This window comes from Arvicola amphibius, chromosome 2 (assembly GCF_903992535.2).
Source record: "Arvicola amphibius chromosome 2, mArvAmp1.2, whole genome shotgun sequence".
In the NCBI taxonomy this organism is placed as follows: Eukaryota; Metazoa; Chordata; class Mammalia; order Rodentia; family Cricetidae; genus Arvicola; species Arvicola amphibius.
Genome location: NC_052048.2, coordinates 171,915,818 through 171,933,978, shown reverse-complemented (window position 1 = coordinate 171,933,978; position 18,161 = coordinate 171,915,818). Strand labels below are relative to the sequence as shown.

Sequence of the window (18,161 nt, the reverse complement as noted above, 5' to 3'; positions counted from 1 at the left end):
AGTCATAGTGAGGTCTGTAACCTCAGCACATGGGAGGCAGAGGATGCAGATTTGTCCATGAATTTGTGGCTAGCTTAGCAATTTCTGTATGACCTACATAGCAAGTTCTGGGTCTACCAGTGCCTCCAACAAACAAACAAGAAATTGTTAAAGTGCTTTTTTTGGAGGGGGAGCTCTCTGTCTTCCCCATTATTTTGCAATTTCACTTGTATAACCCTGAAATGCCCCTTAATTTTAGCAGTCTTCATAGTCTCTCCCACTACCTCCTCGCCTCACCTCTTCCTGTCCCTACTTGATCCTCCCAGAAATTCCCACCTATCCTTCCATAAATATATATTTCTCTTTCCTAATGAGATCTTTGTTCCCTCTAATTCCTTATTCTATACCTTCCCTCGGTGGTTGTCTATGGATTGTAGTTTGGTTGTCATTGTCGGAACAGCGATCATTCACGTACCGCTCGTTTCCCAGTGCTGCTATCCATTTCTTTCTGCTGTCTGTACACAGTACTGAGACTGTACTTTAAATGTAGAGCTTCTGTGCTGAGTGAACTTGAGTTCACACCTTCCACTATGGGTCTCTCTCCATGGTAAATCCCTGACCTGCTGATTGCCTTCTTTCTCTGCTCACTGCAGTCCAGTTGTCTTGGCAGTCTCTCACACAATAATCTTAAGCTTTTGAATGAGGTTTTCTTCTATTTGGATAATTATGTGATCTTAAGAAAGATTCCTTAGCAATCTCTACACATCACCTCAAAAGTAAGAATTTATATAAATATGTTATCAGAGTTTTACTTTTATTAGGTATGTGTGTGTGTCTGTATTTTATGTGTCTAATAAATGTTCTGATTTTTTTTTAACAGAGAAAAGACGAGATGCTCCAAATGGTGAGCTTTTGATGATTATTGACAAAGTTTTCAAGTTACAGTTTAATTATTGTAGAAATGTGTACCATTCTTGCTTTCAATTATGGAATGATAGGCAAAACTTAGAAATTTACTGTTCATAATTTATTTCCTCATATAAGATGAAAGTACAGTGTGAACATGAGCAGTATTCTCTTCTGTACTCCCAAGTTGGTTGTTTAGACAGTGCATGCGCTTAAGTCTTTCCCAAAGGCATTGCATTTTATTTGGTCTATCTGTTCATTTCTTTTTCAGATTTACTTCTTTTTTTTTTCCATTTTAAAATACTTCCTTTATAATACTTAATGTTTAATATTTGTCATGTGTTACATGACACACTTTGTTAAATGAAGACTTACTTGTTTAAGAGTGCTTAGTACTGGCTGTTATACACACAGCCCCCTGGAGTTTGGTAATGAACTCTTAACTCTGGTGAATAATTATTACTTTTCCTTCTTTGTTGTCCTCCGTGTTCTCTCTGGAGGGAGGCTCCATTACTTTGTTCACATTTGAATGTGATCCTTAAAAGTATAAAATCTTATTGCTCTAAGAACCTTAATTATAAATCCTCTCTTCAGAACTTAGAAAGATTATGCAGGGAAATTTGCATAATGCAAAGTTTTTAATACAGAATGACCATTGGTAATTATTGAAGTGTGTGCCCTTTACACAGATAGATTGTCTTTTAATTTTGTCTTTAAGTCTGTTTTCTAGATATAAAACATGAACGGAAGATAAGATGTATTAAATTTTACTATTTAACCTTTCAGTTTTTGAGTAGGTAATTGCCTTTAGTATTGTTTGCTCTGTACCAAAGTTTGACATAGTTTGTCTTTTGCATGGAAATATTACTTATAATAACATATAGGAATGCTGAGGGATATGAAAGATATTCAAAATGCTTAGCATAGCGGTTAATAAATGTCAGTTATCATAAAGATAATGACAGTAATAGCAGGTTCCAGTTAATTGTCATTTACCACAGCCAGGCATTGTTAGTAATCTTCTGAAGTAGGACCTGTTTTACTACCATGTAATCGATTACAAATAGGAATATATAAGTAATTTGCTCCAGATCACAACACAGTTAAGATTGGGGACAGAATTCTTCCCCAGTAACCTGACCCAAGAGTTGACCTTAATCATTGTCATGTTAAAATTGACTTTTAAGGGGAAATGCAGGCCTGCAAGAGAGTAGATAGCACATCTCAAGATTGGAAGCTGGTATGTGGCAGAGGCAAAAGAAACCACTGAGTAATGGGTTGTTCTTCTCTGAACCTTTAATGGAGTTTAAAAGTTTTTCCTGATAGGTGCCAATATTTTAGTGTTTTGGGTGTTTATTATCTTGTGTTTGGTGTAGCATCTAATTTTTGAGAAAATAACTTGAAATATTAAATGATGTATGGATTATTTAAAATTTTGGAAACATTTTAGTGTGCACAACATAAATTTATGAACAGACACTTAATTGCTATGAATAGATAACAATTTTAATATTCCTATTGAGTTGCTCTTAGTTTTGTTTGGTTGCTTGGCTTGGGTTGTTGGTTGGTTGGGGGGGGTTGGTTTTTTTGTTTTGATTTGGTTTTTTTGTTTGTTTGTTTGTTTTTTTAGACAAGAGTCTCTGCACAGCCATGACTTTCTGGAACTCACTGTGTAGGCCAGGCTAGCCTCGAATTCATAGAGCTCCTCCTGCTTCTGCCTGGGAATAAAAACTTCTCTTGGTAATCCTTGGTTTAATACTTTTAGTGTTTTGGTGTAATAGTCATAACTTGTTTTCATTAAATAAGTGGGGAATTTTTTTAAATAGTATTGTTAAAGGGCAAAATTAATGTAGCCAGTATTGCCAATATATTCATACTTTTCAATTTATAAAAATGTGTGTCTTTATATCAAATGCTTAGTAGTGAGTTATGAGATATGAGAGTTTTACCCTTTTTTTTTTTTTTGGCTTTTTTAATCCAGCCAGTTTTGTTTTCTCCACTGTGTGGAACAATAATTTTGATCAATTATAGCTTTGCTGTATTTCGATATGTCACCAGTAGGTGGCAGTGGACACTTTAACTGTGGTTTGCTCTGTCGCTGACACTCTCAGTTCCTCATGTGTTAGCTTATCAGACCTTTTCAAATTGTAACTGTTAACAAGGAACTGTAATATAGAAGTTGCATATATTCCTAAAATGTAATTTGCTCACCTACCTCAGTGTGCCCCCGAGTCATCTGTCTCTCAGCTGTCTTGCCTTTAGTGTAGTTCTCTTTTCGTTGTAATTAAAAAGAAATTTGAGTTCTTTTAGATTTAAATTTGAAATTAAGATTAAAATTAAAATGAGATATCTGTTGTTCATAAGAATATTTAAAACCCTTTTTTTGTGACAGTTGTCCTGAATTACGAAGGGGTAGTTTGTGTCCTCCTGTCCTCTTCAACCATTTGCTTTGTTTTTCTGTTTGTTGTTATTCATATAGAACAGTCTGGTCTTAAAGATATAGTCAGCTTTGGCCTTCCTGGCTTCCTGTTCATTCTTAAACCTTCCTCAGAAATACATTAGTTGCTCTTGCTGATATAAGCAAGGCTTTCAGATAACTTTAATGATTCCAGTACAGTTGAGATTTTCAATATAAGTAAAGAATTGCAGCCAAATTGATACTAAATGATCACTTGTTGTGTATCAGCCTGGGACTCAGCAGTTCTCAACCTGAGGGTCATGACCCCTTTGACACCTGTCTCCCAAGATATTTACATTACGATTCATAACACTGACAAAATTATAGTTAAGAAGTAGCAATGAGAATAATTTTATGATGGGGGTCACTACAACATGAGGAACTGTATTAAAGGGTCACAGCATTAAGAAGGTTGAGAACCATTGCTGGAATTTATTTGGATTTCTATTTGATTTTGTTGGGGATCCCTCAGACAACTTCCGTCGTTGGGTACTCACTAGGAGAACTCATTAGACTCAATATGTTGTTGTACTTATTAAAAATACTAGTGTAGTGAAGAGATAGCAGGCAGAATAAGCACAGAAAGCTATGTGGGATGAATTCTAGAGCCACAGACAGTGGGCTGTATCCCCCAGTAGTGAATTGTGGAAGTATGTACAGTGTCATCCAGAGGAAAGGCTCGTTAGAAAAGCACATGACAGATTCAGTGCCTAGTGTTTTCACATAGCATATAACCATGATTCCAGACCCTTCCTACATGATAAATATAATTGTTGTTGGCACAAAGTTCAGGCACAGTGAGCCTATCTTCTCAGGGAATGGTGAAAGCCCTTTCAAAGTTTATGTCCCCACTAGGCAGCTAAGATGCCATCTGTCTGTTTTAGTTACTACATTTCTGTTGCTGTGATAAAACTCCATGACCCAGGCAACTTATAAAAGGTGTTTAATTTGGGGCTCATAACTGTAGAGGGTTAGAGTTAGAGTCCATGACTATCATGGTAGGAAACATGACAGCAAGTAAGCCAACATGGTACTGGAACAGTGGCTGAGAGCTTACATCTTGATCCAAAAAGCATGAAGCAAAGAAAAAGCTGAGAATGTCATGTGCTTTTGAAACCTCAAAGCCTTCCTCCAGTGACACACCTCCTTCAACAAAGCCACACCTTCTAATCCTTCCCAAATAGTTCCATCAACTGAGACCTAAGTATTCAAACATTTGAGCCTATGGGAGCCATTTTCATTCAAACCCACACACAGATCTCAGGCTTTGATTCTTATCTATAAGTAGTGGTGATATTTTGATACATTTTGAAAATTGTTAATGAAATGATCACACAGGAACTTGGTCCAAGAGGAGGCTTTGTCAGAGAAGTGTATGTATTAAAAATGGGATATTGAGTTTGTGGATACATAAGAATTTTTAAATTGAATCTGTTGCATTGAGACTTTGATTTCTTTAGAGTATCTTATATGCAAGTTGTGGGCTACATCATTTAGTGTTTCTCCTAGAGATATTACTGGCAGAAATCTCTGGGTACTTTTATCATCAGATCTTTGCAGGAGTTCTGAGTGTTAGAATTACTTTCAATTTAAGTTTTTGAGCTTTGTGCTTCTGATAACCAATGTAACTTATGTACTGGTGAGAAAATATTAGTGAACTTAAATATGGCAGTTTGGGGGAAGATGGTAGTAAAATATTTTAAAGTATCTTTTCTTATGGATAAATAAGGTTGAAACAAAGAAGATGGGATCAAGGATGCCTTAATTTCCTTATGAGTGTTGTTTTGTATTGTACATATCATTTTACCAGAATTACAGTAAAAAAAGAAAAAATATTAAGGGATCAGGTTAATTAAATTTCATAGACATTAATATACTTCATAATATTTAATGTTGAGATACAAGTAAGCAGGCATAAGTTAAAAAATAAAGTACAGTAAATTATAAATGGTGATTATATAAAATCATGTTTTTAATTGTATCCCTCTCATACCATTTTGGTTTTCTTTGTAGGTCCCAATCTACCCATGGCTACAGTTGACATAAAAAATCCAGAGATCACAACAAATAGGTTTTATGGTTCACAAGTCAACAACATCTCCCACACCAAAGAAAAGAAGAAAGGAAAGGCTAAAAAGAAGAGACTAACCAAGGCAGATATTGGAACACCAAGTAACTTCCAGTAAGACTCTGTCTTCTGTCACTTAAAAAGATAGGTCTTGTTCTGTTGCCTAGGCTGGCCTAGGATGTAGGCTCCTCTGCCTGAGCGTCCAGAGCTGTACCTGGGACTGCAGGTGTGCACTGCTACACCGGCTCTGTCTTTGTTCTTTTTTATGTCTTCTGTGCTGCTCGTGATTTTTAACTTGTCAGAAAAATTCAGTCTGGGGGTATTCTATGTAATAGTCACTTCTCTGATGCTGTGGTAGAGTATCCCAACAAAAAGCAACTTAGAGGAGAAAGTGATTGCTTTGGTTTACTTTCTTGGAGGGATGTAAACCATCATGTTGGAGAAGACATGGCTACACAAGTGTAAGTGTATGGAGAGGATGGGAAGTGGGGCCAGTCTCTAAAACTACAACAAAACTCTTCTACAACCTTTCAGATGTCACCACTAGCTGGAACAGTGTCCAAGTACACGAGCCTATGGAGGACATTTCACATTCAAACTATAACAGGAAGGATGTATATGTTCATTGGTTTTGTTTGTTTGTTTGTTTTTGATTTGCACAAAAAGGATGAATAGATTTATTAGGGAAAGGTGAGAAGGAGCTCCCAAGGAGCAGGCAGGCTTCCAGTGAAGAATGCCCACAGTCATCTCTTTAAAAGTTAGAGATGTTTCGGTGGTATTTTATGTGGTTTATTTCTCAAGACAGTGTAACCCTAGCTGGCCTAGAATTCCAAGTATCCAGGAATGTGTGTGCTACCAAGTCAGGCTTCTTCCATGAATCTGAAAGTTTACTTTTCTACCCATCTGAACAGAAAAGTTAAATGTAATTATTTTTTTATTCAACTTATTGTTGAACATGATTTTATTTTAACTTTGATGTATAAATAACCTGGAAGACGCCAGCAAGTATTGTCAAGAGCGAAAGAAATTGGGCTGTGTATAGCAGATTTCAAGTGTTTTATGCATTATTTCACAAGCCCATGATGCATTTATTTTTCTAATTTCTTTCTGTGTTCTACTTTAGACACATTGGACATGTTGGATGGGATCCAAATACAGGGTTTGATGTAAGTGTCTTTAAAAGCTATATTTCTTGTTACTGATATATAGGAATCTATGGCTTATCCTTGGATTTTTAGTTTTAGTTTTAAAACCTAGTATGTATTAGAATTGGAATAATGTGCTGTTTGTTTGTGCTGCTGAGGTTTGAATCGTAGTATTATTCTGTCATAGTTGCTAAGTCCCTTAAGATAAATTTTTTTTTGCATTTTTTGATTATGTGCTAAGTAAGTACATTTTGTGTTTTGAATGCAAAAAGAAAAATGTTAATTTTTAGTAATAATTTCAGTAGAATCTATCAAATTAATGAAATAGTATAACCAAATTCCTAGTGTCTGCTTGTTTGTAAACTAGTTATTCTTTGAGGCGCCGTTGTCACTCATTTGGTTGGTGCTGTGCGGCACAAGGAGGTCCTTGTCCTCAGATCTTCAAACTAATGGGCAATTCAAAATTAAAGCTGAATCTTGTTAAGGACAGGTTAGAATAGATGAACACAGGACCTAGTCTTGTGCATTAATAAAAGTAGGAATAGAGTGCCCTCTCTTTAAGGCATGGAAAAGATGAGACAAAATAGAAAAAAAAATCTCTTGCTCTTATCTTTTCATAAAAGAAAATGTGTTAGCATTTAAGTTACATAGTCATTTTAAATGTCTGTGAATTTAACTTCAGAAGGACACTAGTCAATTGTAAATTTTGCCAGGTTTGTTTTGGAAAAGAATTGCCTACTTAGAAATTGTTTTGTCTGTTGTAGCTCAATAATTTGGATCCAGAATTGAAGAATCTTTTTGATATGTGTGGGATCTCTGAAGCCCAACTTAAAGACAGAGAAACATCAAAAGTTATTTATGACTTTATTGAAAAGACAGGAGGTGTAGAAGCTGTTAAAAATGAACTCCGAAGGCAAGGTAATTTTAGTTTTTTTGGCACTTAGCTGTTTTTCCCTTTTGAATTTTCTAAAATCAACCTTGTAATGGACAGCTATGCACCCTTCCTTGAACAGAATGTTTAAATTTATGGATGCCAGATTTGGTCCAGCATCACTAACTTTAGCTAGATGTGGTAAAAATGGCCTTTAATCCCAGCTCTCTGGAGGCAGAATAGGCAGATTTCTGTGAGTTTTTGTCCAGCCCGGTATACATGGAGTTCAAAGGCTACATAGATGCTAGAGAGACCCTGTCTTGAAAACACACATGCAAAAACTTGACATGATTATTAGTATAAAAAGTCACCTTGTAATCTGTTATAAAATATTTTCAGAATATAAACTCTAAAAAAAATTTTCTATTTTGAAATATGAATTTTTTATTTTTGTTGTTGCTGTTTTTTGCTTGGTTTAGTCCAGAATATACTACTTTCTATTGGTTCCTGTGACCACAGTTTTTTCAGCCTTGTGGTATTGGGTAGTTTAAAGAACTTTGTGTTTTGGTAGCTTCCCAACACTTGTGATAGTCAGGTGCATAGATAGCCTTGACGTCAGGGTCACCATTTCAGCACCACCTGCGTTTGGAACTGAGCTTCTCCACTCTCTGTACTTACAGCGGTGTAACTGCACTCAACTCCAGATAAGTGCTCTTGAATCTGATTGTCATTTGAAAGTGGGTATTTAATTCCTTTGTCTGCTTTTTTACTGCTGATACTCATCCAGTCTTTGATTCAATATGTTCCTCCTATTCATAGTTTGTAAGGTCTGAATCTTTAGAGCCAACTGTGGAAGCAAACAGTTTATGGCTCACATTGCTGCTGTATAGCCACTGCTGGTTCAGTAGAAGCTAGCATTGTTGCTCATTTATCTTTGCAGCAGACAGTTTGCACTTAAAATGCCGTGGATTTTAAAGCATACTATAAATACAGTTTCATTTTATGTGTGTACAGTCATGGTGACTGTTATGTCTAGGTGAAAAAGGAAGGTGTTGAGGACTGCTATCTGCCACACCCACTGTTAGTGTTAATTACATACACTCAAGGTTATTGGCTGCATTGCTATCCTGTGTCCTTCATGCCCAAAGAAAAATGGATCATACTAGACTGGATTTTCTTTACACTTTATTACATATTTATATATTTTAGAGACAGATAAGGCCTTTCCTTAATTGAATTACCCTAAAAACAAAGTCACAGTCTTTGAAAATCATTTTGGCACCAAAATGTCACAATAAAAGATTTTTATATTACAAGAACCTAACTTTTTCAGTGTGGAACCTATCTTTTATACACCAAAGCATGGTTTTATATAACACTTTTTTTCCAAATATTTTGTTTTTTATTTGTAATTATGTGCTTATATCTACTGAGGGTGGGGGGATTATGTGTGTAAGGTCATCAATCAGTTGTGAGCTGTTCATCATGGCTTAGGAACTCAGCTGAGGTCCTCTGAAGCAGTCCATACTCTTAGACAATGAGCCATCTCTCCAACCCAGACAGATTGTTTTAAAAAGTAAGATAAAAAACAAATTATATGTTTACTTTTTTCTAATTAACGGATTTTTTTAGAGCACATACATAAATTAATATTCAAAAGTATAGGAAACACAGAAATGGAGAAGTTAATGAAATTTGTCTTGACCTCCTTAATTAATCTTTTGTCATTTATTTTATAAAACTATGGAATCAGATTTGTAAAGACAAACAGATTTGTGATTTCCTTATCTCAACTTACAACAATCTGTTCTTTAGGTCCCCCACAGTGGAGTGGTATGTATGTGTGATAGTATTTGAACCACTGCTCAGAGTTTTGCATGATTTGCTGTGTTGATTTTTGGAGTAGCTAGAGTTCATATGTCCTGCCTTCAAAAACTAACGTTTTGAGCATTAAGATTCATTTGTAATAAAAAGAAACATATATATTTACATGAGGCAGAGCTTACATATTGTCTATAATTTAGATTATTTTGTTGATGTTCTCTTTATTAGGAAATACCTTTGCCCACAACACTCACGTGATATTAATTAAACTATAATTGCTTTATATACTTTTTTAAATAACCTGTATAAAATATGTTTACATTGACTAGGATAAAGGAGAATTGAATGATATTTATGAGCACAATGTCATATATCTACTTAGGAACTTGACAGTATTCCCATAAATTTAATTATATTAGATAATATTTGTCTGTTATATTTTCATGAGAGAACTTGATATCAGTTTCTAAATGTTTTATGAATTCTAAATGGGAGGAGGAGAGGAAGTGGAAATTTTTGAATGGAAACATTTTTAAAAAGTTTTATGAATTCTATAATACTGTATACCTTTTTAATATTTTCTGCTTATAATTCTTATGATTATAACTATATAAGAAATATAATTATTGACATTCTTAATATTGATGTTGATTTGAAATAATTTTTATGGACCATGAACGGAAGGGGTTTTTTTTTGTAAGATTCTGTATTCCTATAGATTAACAAAGGTTAATTATTGATATTTAACATGTAATTATGTATTGTATATACTATAAAAATCATTTTTATAGCTATCTTTTATGTTTTCCTCTTTGTTACTTTTTCAAAAAATTGAAAAATAACAAGTGTCATTTTCCTTGTGGTGTATTGATGGCTCTTCAGAGCTCTTGGCACTGCTGGCCGCTCGGCTCGCATCCTGGAGCACTGCACTGCCCTAACAGTGTGTCGTCTGTCTTTACTCTTCCAGGTTATTCTTTCACGGGTGTCCTGTGATGTAGTGTGTTCTGTGTGTTAGATAGAGTACAGACGATGAAAGCTAAAGATTGGTAATAGATTTTTCTTAGTGTCACTTAAGACAGCAGAAGTCTTGTGCTAGAAAGGTGGCTTAGTAAGCAAGCACTGGCTGCTCATCCAGAGGACTTGGGTTTATTCCCAGCACCCACAGTGCAGCTCACAGCTATAACTCCAGTACCAGTCCGACAGTCCTGGATTCCGTCCATGGGCACTCATGGTAAATGACATACATGTAAGCAGAACACTCATACATGTGAAAAAAAATGAATGTTTTTTAAAAAACAAGAAAATAGACGTGCCAGCAGTGTCAGGGCTCTTTTTTTTTTTTGGACCGTTGTAGTAAGGACATATGTAAATTAGATAATGAAACTTTACATTTTGAAAGAAAGTGCATTATGTTGGGGTTTCATTTTAATTGATGTTAGAAAATGCTAATAAATTTTTGCCGTACTATAAAATTTCTATCTAAATTAATTTTATACAAAATCTAAATATATTTAATTCTAAAAGGAAGGTCCATTATTAATATAAAATGTAAGATAATGCTTACAAGCAAAGTGTGTAATTACACTGTTGTATAAAATTTAAAAATGTATATTTTCTTAAATTTGTGTGTGTGTTCGTATTTGCGCATGCACGCATGTCTGTGCATGTTTTTTGGGTACCTGCAGAGCCCAGAGGAACATTAGAATCTCTGGAGCAGGAGTTACAGGCAGTTGTAAGCTGCCTGATGGGTGCTGGGGTCTCAACTAGGATCCTCTGCAAGCACAAGCATGGCTTATAACTTCTGAGCTGTCTCTGCAATGGTGTTTTTTTCTTACAGCTTCAGAACTGGTACTGAATCCATATAACTAGACTTTGTTGTTGTTTATTGACAACAGGAAGATAATCTTTAAGCTAAATATAATATTTAAATATTATTAAAAATATATTTAAATATTTAAATAAATAAATTTTATTATGTTCTTAATCAAATTGTATCATCTGTGCTCAGATATTTGTAAAATATATTGCACAGTTTGCAGATTTTGCTATTTGTTTTATACTGGGTTTATGTGTGTTACAGTAAGTTGCTTTATTAGTATGTTTATGTTTTCATTTTTTCTGTATTCTTATTTCAGCACCACCACCTCCCCCACCCTCAAGGGGTGGACCTCCTCCTCCTCCTCCCCCTCCCCATAGCTCAGGCCCTCCTCCCCCGCCTGCCCGTGGAAGGGGGGCTCCTCCGCCGCCACCTTCAAGAGCTCCTACTGCTGCACCTCCACCTCCACCTCCTTCCAGGCCTGGGGTTGTTGTGCCTCCACCCCCTCCAAACAGGATGTACCCTCCGCCACCACCAGCGCTGCCCTCTGCAGCACCTTCAGGCCCACCACCTCCTCCACCTCTGTCCACGGCAGTGTCCGCCGCGCCGCCGCCCCCGCCCCCACCGCCGCCGCCACCAGGGCCACCACCTCCCCCTGGCCTCCCTCCTGATGGGGATCATCAAGTTCCAGCTCCTTCAGGAAACAAAGCAGCTCTTTTGGATCAAATTAGAGAGGGTGCTCAGCTGAAAAAAGTGGAGCAGAATAGTCGGCCTGTGTCCTGCTCAGGAAGGGATGCGCTCTTAGACCAGATACGACAGGGCATCCAACTGAAGTCTGTAAGTAATGTGGTCTTTTTATTACGGTTTCTTTTCTTTTTTTTTAAGTATTGTGGGTTTTTACCATACCTCATTATAAGGTGTCTATCTTTGAAGCTTTTTTTTTTTTTACTTTTTACAAACTTGTAAATGTTTGTGTACAGTGAAATTTACTCATTTTGGATGTGTACACACTGTGGCTGTGTAGTCCGCACTTAATATCAAAATGTATCCGTAACCATAGAAAGCTGCTGGATGCTTCCTCCCAGCAGTCAGTGGTCTGATTGCTATGTGATACTTTCGTGTATTCTAGACTTTAAATGAAAGATACTTTAATGAAACTAGTTATTAAACTAAGGGGAATTAAAAATAGCCCACTTGGAAGCAGTTGCAGTAATCTTGGTAAGTTCAAACATGTAACTTTATAAAAGTGAAAGCACACTCTTTAAACACTGAAGTTTTCTATTTTGTAATTAAAAACAATAAATCAGACTCCAGAAAATTGAAAGAGATTCCAGCACTAGAATTTAGAACAGTGATGGTGTATCAGTTTGGGTTCTCTGTCTGAGAATCAACCATTTCTTCATCTTCTAAAGGTTAGGAAAGCTCCTGCATTGCACTTTAGTCTGGATGAACCTTGCTATATGTGTGCGGGTGGGGGGGGGGGGGGGGGGAATGGGGAGGATGGGGGGGTAGTAGAGGCCAGAACTCAGGACCTAATACCTGGATGACAAGTGCTCTACCCCTAGGCCGCCCAGCCCCATAAAAGTAGATTCTTTGCTACTGGTTTATCACTGAGCTCTGATACGTTCTTCTTCTAAGGTGTCTGATGGTCAGGAGTCCACACCGCCAACACCCGCACCCACTTCAGGAATTGTGGGTGCACTTATGGAAGTGATGCAGAAAAGGAGCAAAGCCATTCATTCCTCAGGTACTCTCCCATGAGCTGGAGGGTAGAGGAAGCGTGTTTATAGATAGATGTGGGAAGCTCTCAATTTCTGCTTACTTTATGATTCTCTGTTACCTCTTGTCTGATAATTGTGCAGCTCATTGTTTACGAGCCTTTATAGCATATTTAATCAAATTATGTCCTTAATGACTAGTCTGCCTAAAATTTTAATAGATATCAGAACATCACAGCCATACAGAAACTAGAGGAAAAAACTTTGTAAAGAGTGATGATGAATTCATCTTCTGTACTGGAACATACTATAGAATCATTGACAAGCAGCCTCTAAATAAGGTGTGAGATTTCTCTGTCCCATTTCTATGATATTCTAGTAATAAGATTTATAGTGAAAAGGAAGTGTCGGAGTTGGTTTTTTATCTTCAATCTTTGTGGGGGCCTGCCCCCCAGCTCCCAGATAGTCAGAGACTTATTCTTTCATATGAATGTCTGAACTTAGCTTGGCTTATTTCCAGCCTGGTTTTCTTAACTTAATTACTGCATCTACCTTTTGCTTCTGGGCTTTTTACCTTTATCTATTTCTGTATATCTTTTCTGAACTTCTCATTCTGTGTCTGGCTGGGTAGCTGGGTGGTTGACCCCTGCCTTCCCCCCCTTCTCTCTCTCTCTCTCTCTCTCTCTCTCTCTCTCTCTCTCTCTCTCTCTCTCTCTCTCTCTCTCTCTCCTCCCTTCCTCTTCTCTTCTCTTCCTGTTTGTTCTTTATGCATGCTGGCCCTGCCTGTTTCTCTTTCCTAACTAGTTATTGGCCATTCATGTCTAGACATATCAAGTGTTTAAAGACGGGCAAAGTAAAACTTGGATTGCTGGAGAGAGGTAATTAGATTGCTTTTGCTTTTCTCTACCTTCTGTTACTTTTCCAGTGCTGATACTAGTATTGAAATAGTTCCTTATAGGAAATCTGTCTTAGAGGGGAATAGAAGATATTCTGTGTTTTTATCTAGCCCATGTATGTAATGTCACATAGACATTACTTTCTGGCTCTTTCTCATTTAAAATGTAAATATTCAACACCATCTTTCTTAACAAACTTGGCTTTCATAGGTTTTTGTGAGGTGTGGCTATCAATGGAAAAATGATCAAATGTGGAAGTGCAGATGTTGAATTAGATGACATCAAAACGTGAATTCACTTAGAGTCTGGACAGCCTCTACACAGCATCCTCTGCTGTGCAGGATCCTGTGAAATGTAACAACCAAAACTTAGCTTTCATGGAGTTTGTATTCTAGTGTGAAGACATAAAATTCATGGGCAGTCTAAGGAATTGAGGTAGAATTACGAGGAAAAGGAAATGGAATAGACAGTTACCAATGCTGGAGAAGTTACACAGAACAATCAGGAAAAGCCTCCTTCAGGAGGTGGGATTTAAATGATGAAACAGCCAGAAAGAGCTGCTTCAAATGCTGTAAGGTGAAGGAACAGTTCAGTGAGGGTGAGAGGCAGAAAGGGAGACTAGAGACAGTGAGGGGAAGGATGGGGAAGGTGGAAGACTTAGAAGAGGGTGGAAGGGCTGAACAAGTCATGTGTGATGTTTCAGAGGGAGCTCAGAGTACGTCCAGACAGCAGAAGCCAGCCATAAGAAACCTTTAGGAGGAAAAAGGTGACATTTTAATCTTAGAATTTAGGTATCCCTCCATCTGCTCTGAAGTAAATCTACTGGAGAACAACAGTAATTGAGGCAAGTCCTCACAGTAGGTATGGACTGTGGTAGAAAGGAAGATTCTTCCTTGATGGAGGGAGAAGAAAAGGAATTATTAATGACTCATGCCTGCTCACCTGCGAGAATGATGTCATTAAAATGGGTAAAAGCAAATTGTGGGAAGAGAAGAAAACTAAAGTTGCAGGTTTACAAATTTATGTACAGAATTTAAAAGTAATTGTGCTCACCGTGTGAATCCAAAATCAGAAAAGCTAGCTCTAGTTTCATTTAACACATTAAAAACACACAGGTATTAAGAGGCTAAAACCCAAGTCTTGGCTCTCCTAGTCTCATCTTTGATCCCATTCATGCCTATCAATTCATTTTATTGGATTAATTTTAAATCTTCTTAGTAACTGGATTTGAGAATGTAAATGTTTCAGGAGTTAGTTGGAGAAGTCACTGGAGAATTATGTCACTGTTCATGTGTGTTTAACTCTTGGTTTTGGGTTTTAGATGAAGATGAAGATGACGATGATGAAGAAGATTTTGAGGATGATGATGAGTGGGAAGACTGATCTATATATTATATATATATTTTTAAGGTGAAACACTAAACACTACTTTCTGTCTGGATCTGTAAAATTATCATGTAAATGTTCTACCAATTTGCTGTATATTTTTGTTGGCTTTTTTGCTTTTTTTTTAAATTAATCTGTGCAATACCTCATTTAATCTGTAAAGGTTTGTTATAATCCTATACAAAGCTACTCCCTGTTACTGTGTGCAAGTTTACAGCAGGATGCTCACGTGATTTGTGAATATTTTCATTCCATCAACAAGGGAGTTTAATTATGTGTGAGACTGACACAAACCTTAATGTAATTTAGTTAGAATGCCAGAAGGAGAACACTATTTTCATACCCTACTTTTTCTGTACCTAAATTTTCTTAATAAAATTTAGCATAGCACTACATTCTTTTTCAAGTGATGTAAACTTTAGTTTCTTTAGCCCCTTCATTTTGAATATGATGCCACATATGAATGTTGAAGCTGATACATTGCACAATTCTATAGACATCACTACACTGATATAGTTTTTCAAATTCTAGCAACATGTTCTGCTTAAAATCACTACAGAGATACTAATGAAGAGAAACAGCAACTCACCTCTTCTGTTGCATTGCTTGCTGTTGGTAAGCAGTAGCATCTGCAGGCAGGAATACTAATGAGGCCTCATTCATCTGTACTTGACCACGGTTGCTTTTGTGTTGTGGCAAATGTGACAGGCTCTTCTCAGCAAAGAATTAAACACTTTATTATTACTTCCAAAAATAGTTTCAGTTACCATTTATGGAGGTTATTTCATGCATCCTCAACAGTTGTATTTGACTCAGAGTGGTATCAAAACAATGCTCAAATGGTATGAAGTATCTTTGTATTTTGCAGATTGTATGCATTGTTGTTTTCGGATATATAAATTATAAATATCAGTTTTCTTGGCAAAAGTATGCACAAATGCCAAAACTCAAATTGTATGTTTTTACTTTGATTGTTTCTCCAGATTTTAGTCAAATATATAAAGAGAAGTTACATTTTCTTAAAAGATTGATGGTCCCAATGGCAAATTTCTTACAGTGCATAACTGATTTGATAGTTTTTTTTTTTTTAAGAAATAAAACCTTACAGCCTGCACATTTGTTATGCCTACTAGATGGTGTGTTAAAGTTAGGTTTTCCTTGCCTCTTTACAGTGCACTGATCTGCCTGAAGGTGGCCGGTTCACAATTACAGTGATAATTATCTTACCTACCTTCTTTAAATAAATTTTAGGTAGACAATGCGGTCATATTTTTCTCACATTGAGTTGTATGCATAATATAGCTTCAAATGTATTCATTATAGTCACAATATCCAACTAAAAATTATGCTATCTATAAGTATACCGACCAAAATCTAGTATTGACATGATCTTGACAGGCTGGACCTGTAAGATATGGCTTGAATTTTAACCAGTTTATCACATAATCTTTAGTGATCATACATCTAGTTATCGTCAGGAATAATTTAAAAGGTTTAGTTGCTGAAAGCAGTTAGTGGTACAGTAAGATAGTTAAGTTATTCAAAGAATGTTACCTTCCTTGCAAGAGTAATCACAGCACATTGGAAAGATTCTCAACTTTTTCTTGTACAGACAGTGCTCTCTGCTGCTAGGAATCTTTTTCTGCTTACTGCATTTTCATGTGGCTTGAGCTCTGTGAGACTGGTGTGGATGAGGCCAGACAGCTGCTACCCGTGGAATTAGGAGTTCATGCAAATCGTGGTTATTTTAGAGAAATAACATCAGGCTTTTGAATTCTTTTATTTTTGACATTAAAAAAATAAATTCCTAAAAATGTCTTTGAGATAATGCCAATTCTGATGTCCCTTTTGGCCAAGAAGTTTGGGATTTTTCCAATTAATTTGATATTTGACCAGGAGCTTCTCTAGAGACTCTCAGTTCTTTGAGTCACATATACATGGGGTGGGAGGGAGGGTAATGTTATTTGCCAAAGGTAATTGAGTTTATTTTTCATACAGAAGAGGGGTTTTGTTTTTATTTTGCTTTTTGTGCAAAGTCTAAATAACTGGAGCTATGGAATTCAGTTCAGGCATGAAGGCTAAATCCACTCTACCAAGTAAAAAATCTGTTGTACGTCTCAGTCCTCCGCCGTCTTGCGGCACTATACCTGTGCGTCGTCTGAAAGCCTCACGGGATGTCCAGCCATGTGATTGTCTGGTAGCCTTTGCATTTAACAAACTAGCATGAGGCCTTTTATATCTAAATGCTATGTGATAGACAATTTCAGCTAGCCACATATTGTATTATGAAATTCATAAAGATTTTCAATCATTCAATTCCATTTATCAAATGAAATTTTGTTTAGTATGTGATTTTTTTTTTGAAATGTATAGTGAATAGGATGTTGCACTGGTGGCAATTCATCATGGAGCATAATAAAATTAATTTTACCCAAATAGTATAAAATAGTGTGCCTTATTTGTATATTAAGACATTAGAACAAAAGGTTTTAATTGTTGAGTGTAGCCAAGCGTGCACGGCAGTGCTGGGTGGTGGTTTTAGCTCCAGCCCTGCTGGCCCTGAGGGTAGAACACCATGAAGTAATAGACTTGGTGAGTTAAAAGAACGCTACTTCCTGTTGTGGGGAGCCTGCCCTGCTCAGCACCCCTGTGGAGCCCTGTGCAGTGCAGCGCTTCTAAACAACATTTCCAGTGCAAGGTCAGTGTTAGTACTCTGCGAGACCAAAAAGGTAAGGTTTTCCAGACTGGACTGATGCTGGCGTTTACTGGGAGTTCATGGTTTTTAGTAAACAGTCTTAGGAGGTGATGTTTATTTAAACTGGAAGCTTAGCTTTTGATAAGTGGGATGTTTTCTTCCTCTGACCCAGGCACAAGTGGAGTCTGAAGATGAAGCTGTGCTTGGAATCCAGAGTGTAGGATGCTGCAGCACACCTCCTTTTGAGAACTTTGTTCTTTAACAACATTGTTTTGTTGTGCAGATATGAGCACTTAAGAATGTATCACACTATTAAAAGAATCCTTGCAAAGGCAGTTTGCCTTAGAATTATCCTGTCCTGTTATAGTTATCTAGATAAAGATTCCTGAAGTGACTGCC

General features: G+C 36.7%; 1 protein-coding gene across 3 annotated transcripts in view; it reads left to right on the top strand.

Annotated features, from left to right (window-relative positions):
• The window catches only part of Wasl (WASP like actin nucleation promoting factor), a 52,823-nt gene extending 35,320 nt beyond the window's left edge, over positions 1 to 17,503 (top strand). For all 3 annotated transcript variants that reach the window (XM_038318280.2, XM_038318281.1, XM_042054455.1), the window contains exons 5-11: positions 860 to 883; positions 5,357 to 5,525; positions 6,535 to 6,577; positions 7,321 to 7,474; positions 11,387 to 11,904; positions 12,706 to 12,814; positions 15,003 to 17,503. In XM_038318280.2, coding sequence (XP_038174208.1) covers positions 860 to 883; positions 5,357 to 5,525; positions 6,535 to 6,577; positions 7,321 to 7,474; positions 11,387 to 11,904; positions 12,706 to 12,814; positions 15,003 to 15,064 — 1,079 coding nt within the window. In that variant the 3' untranslated portion in view covers positions 15,065 to 17,503. The remainder of the gene's footprint in view (positions 1 to 859; positions 884 to 5,356; positions 5,526 to 6,534; positions 6,578 to 7,320; positions 7,475 to 11,386; positions 11,905 to 12,705; positions 12,815 to 15,002) is intronic.
• The last annotated feature ends 658 nt before the right edge of the window (positions 17,504 to 18,161 follow it).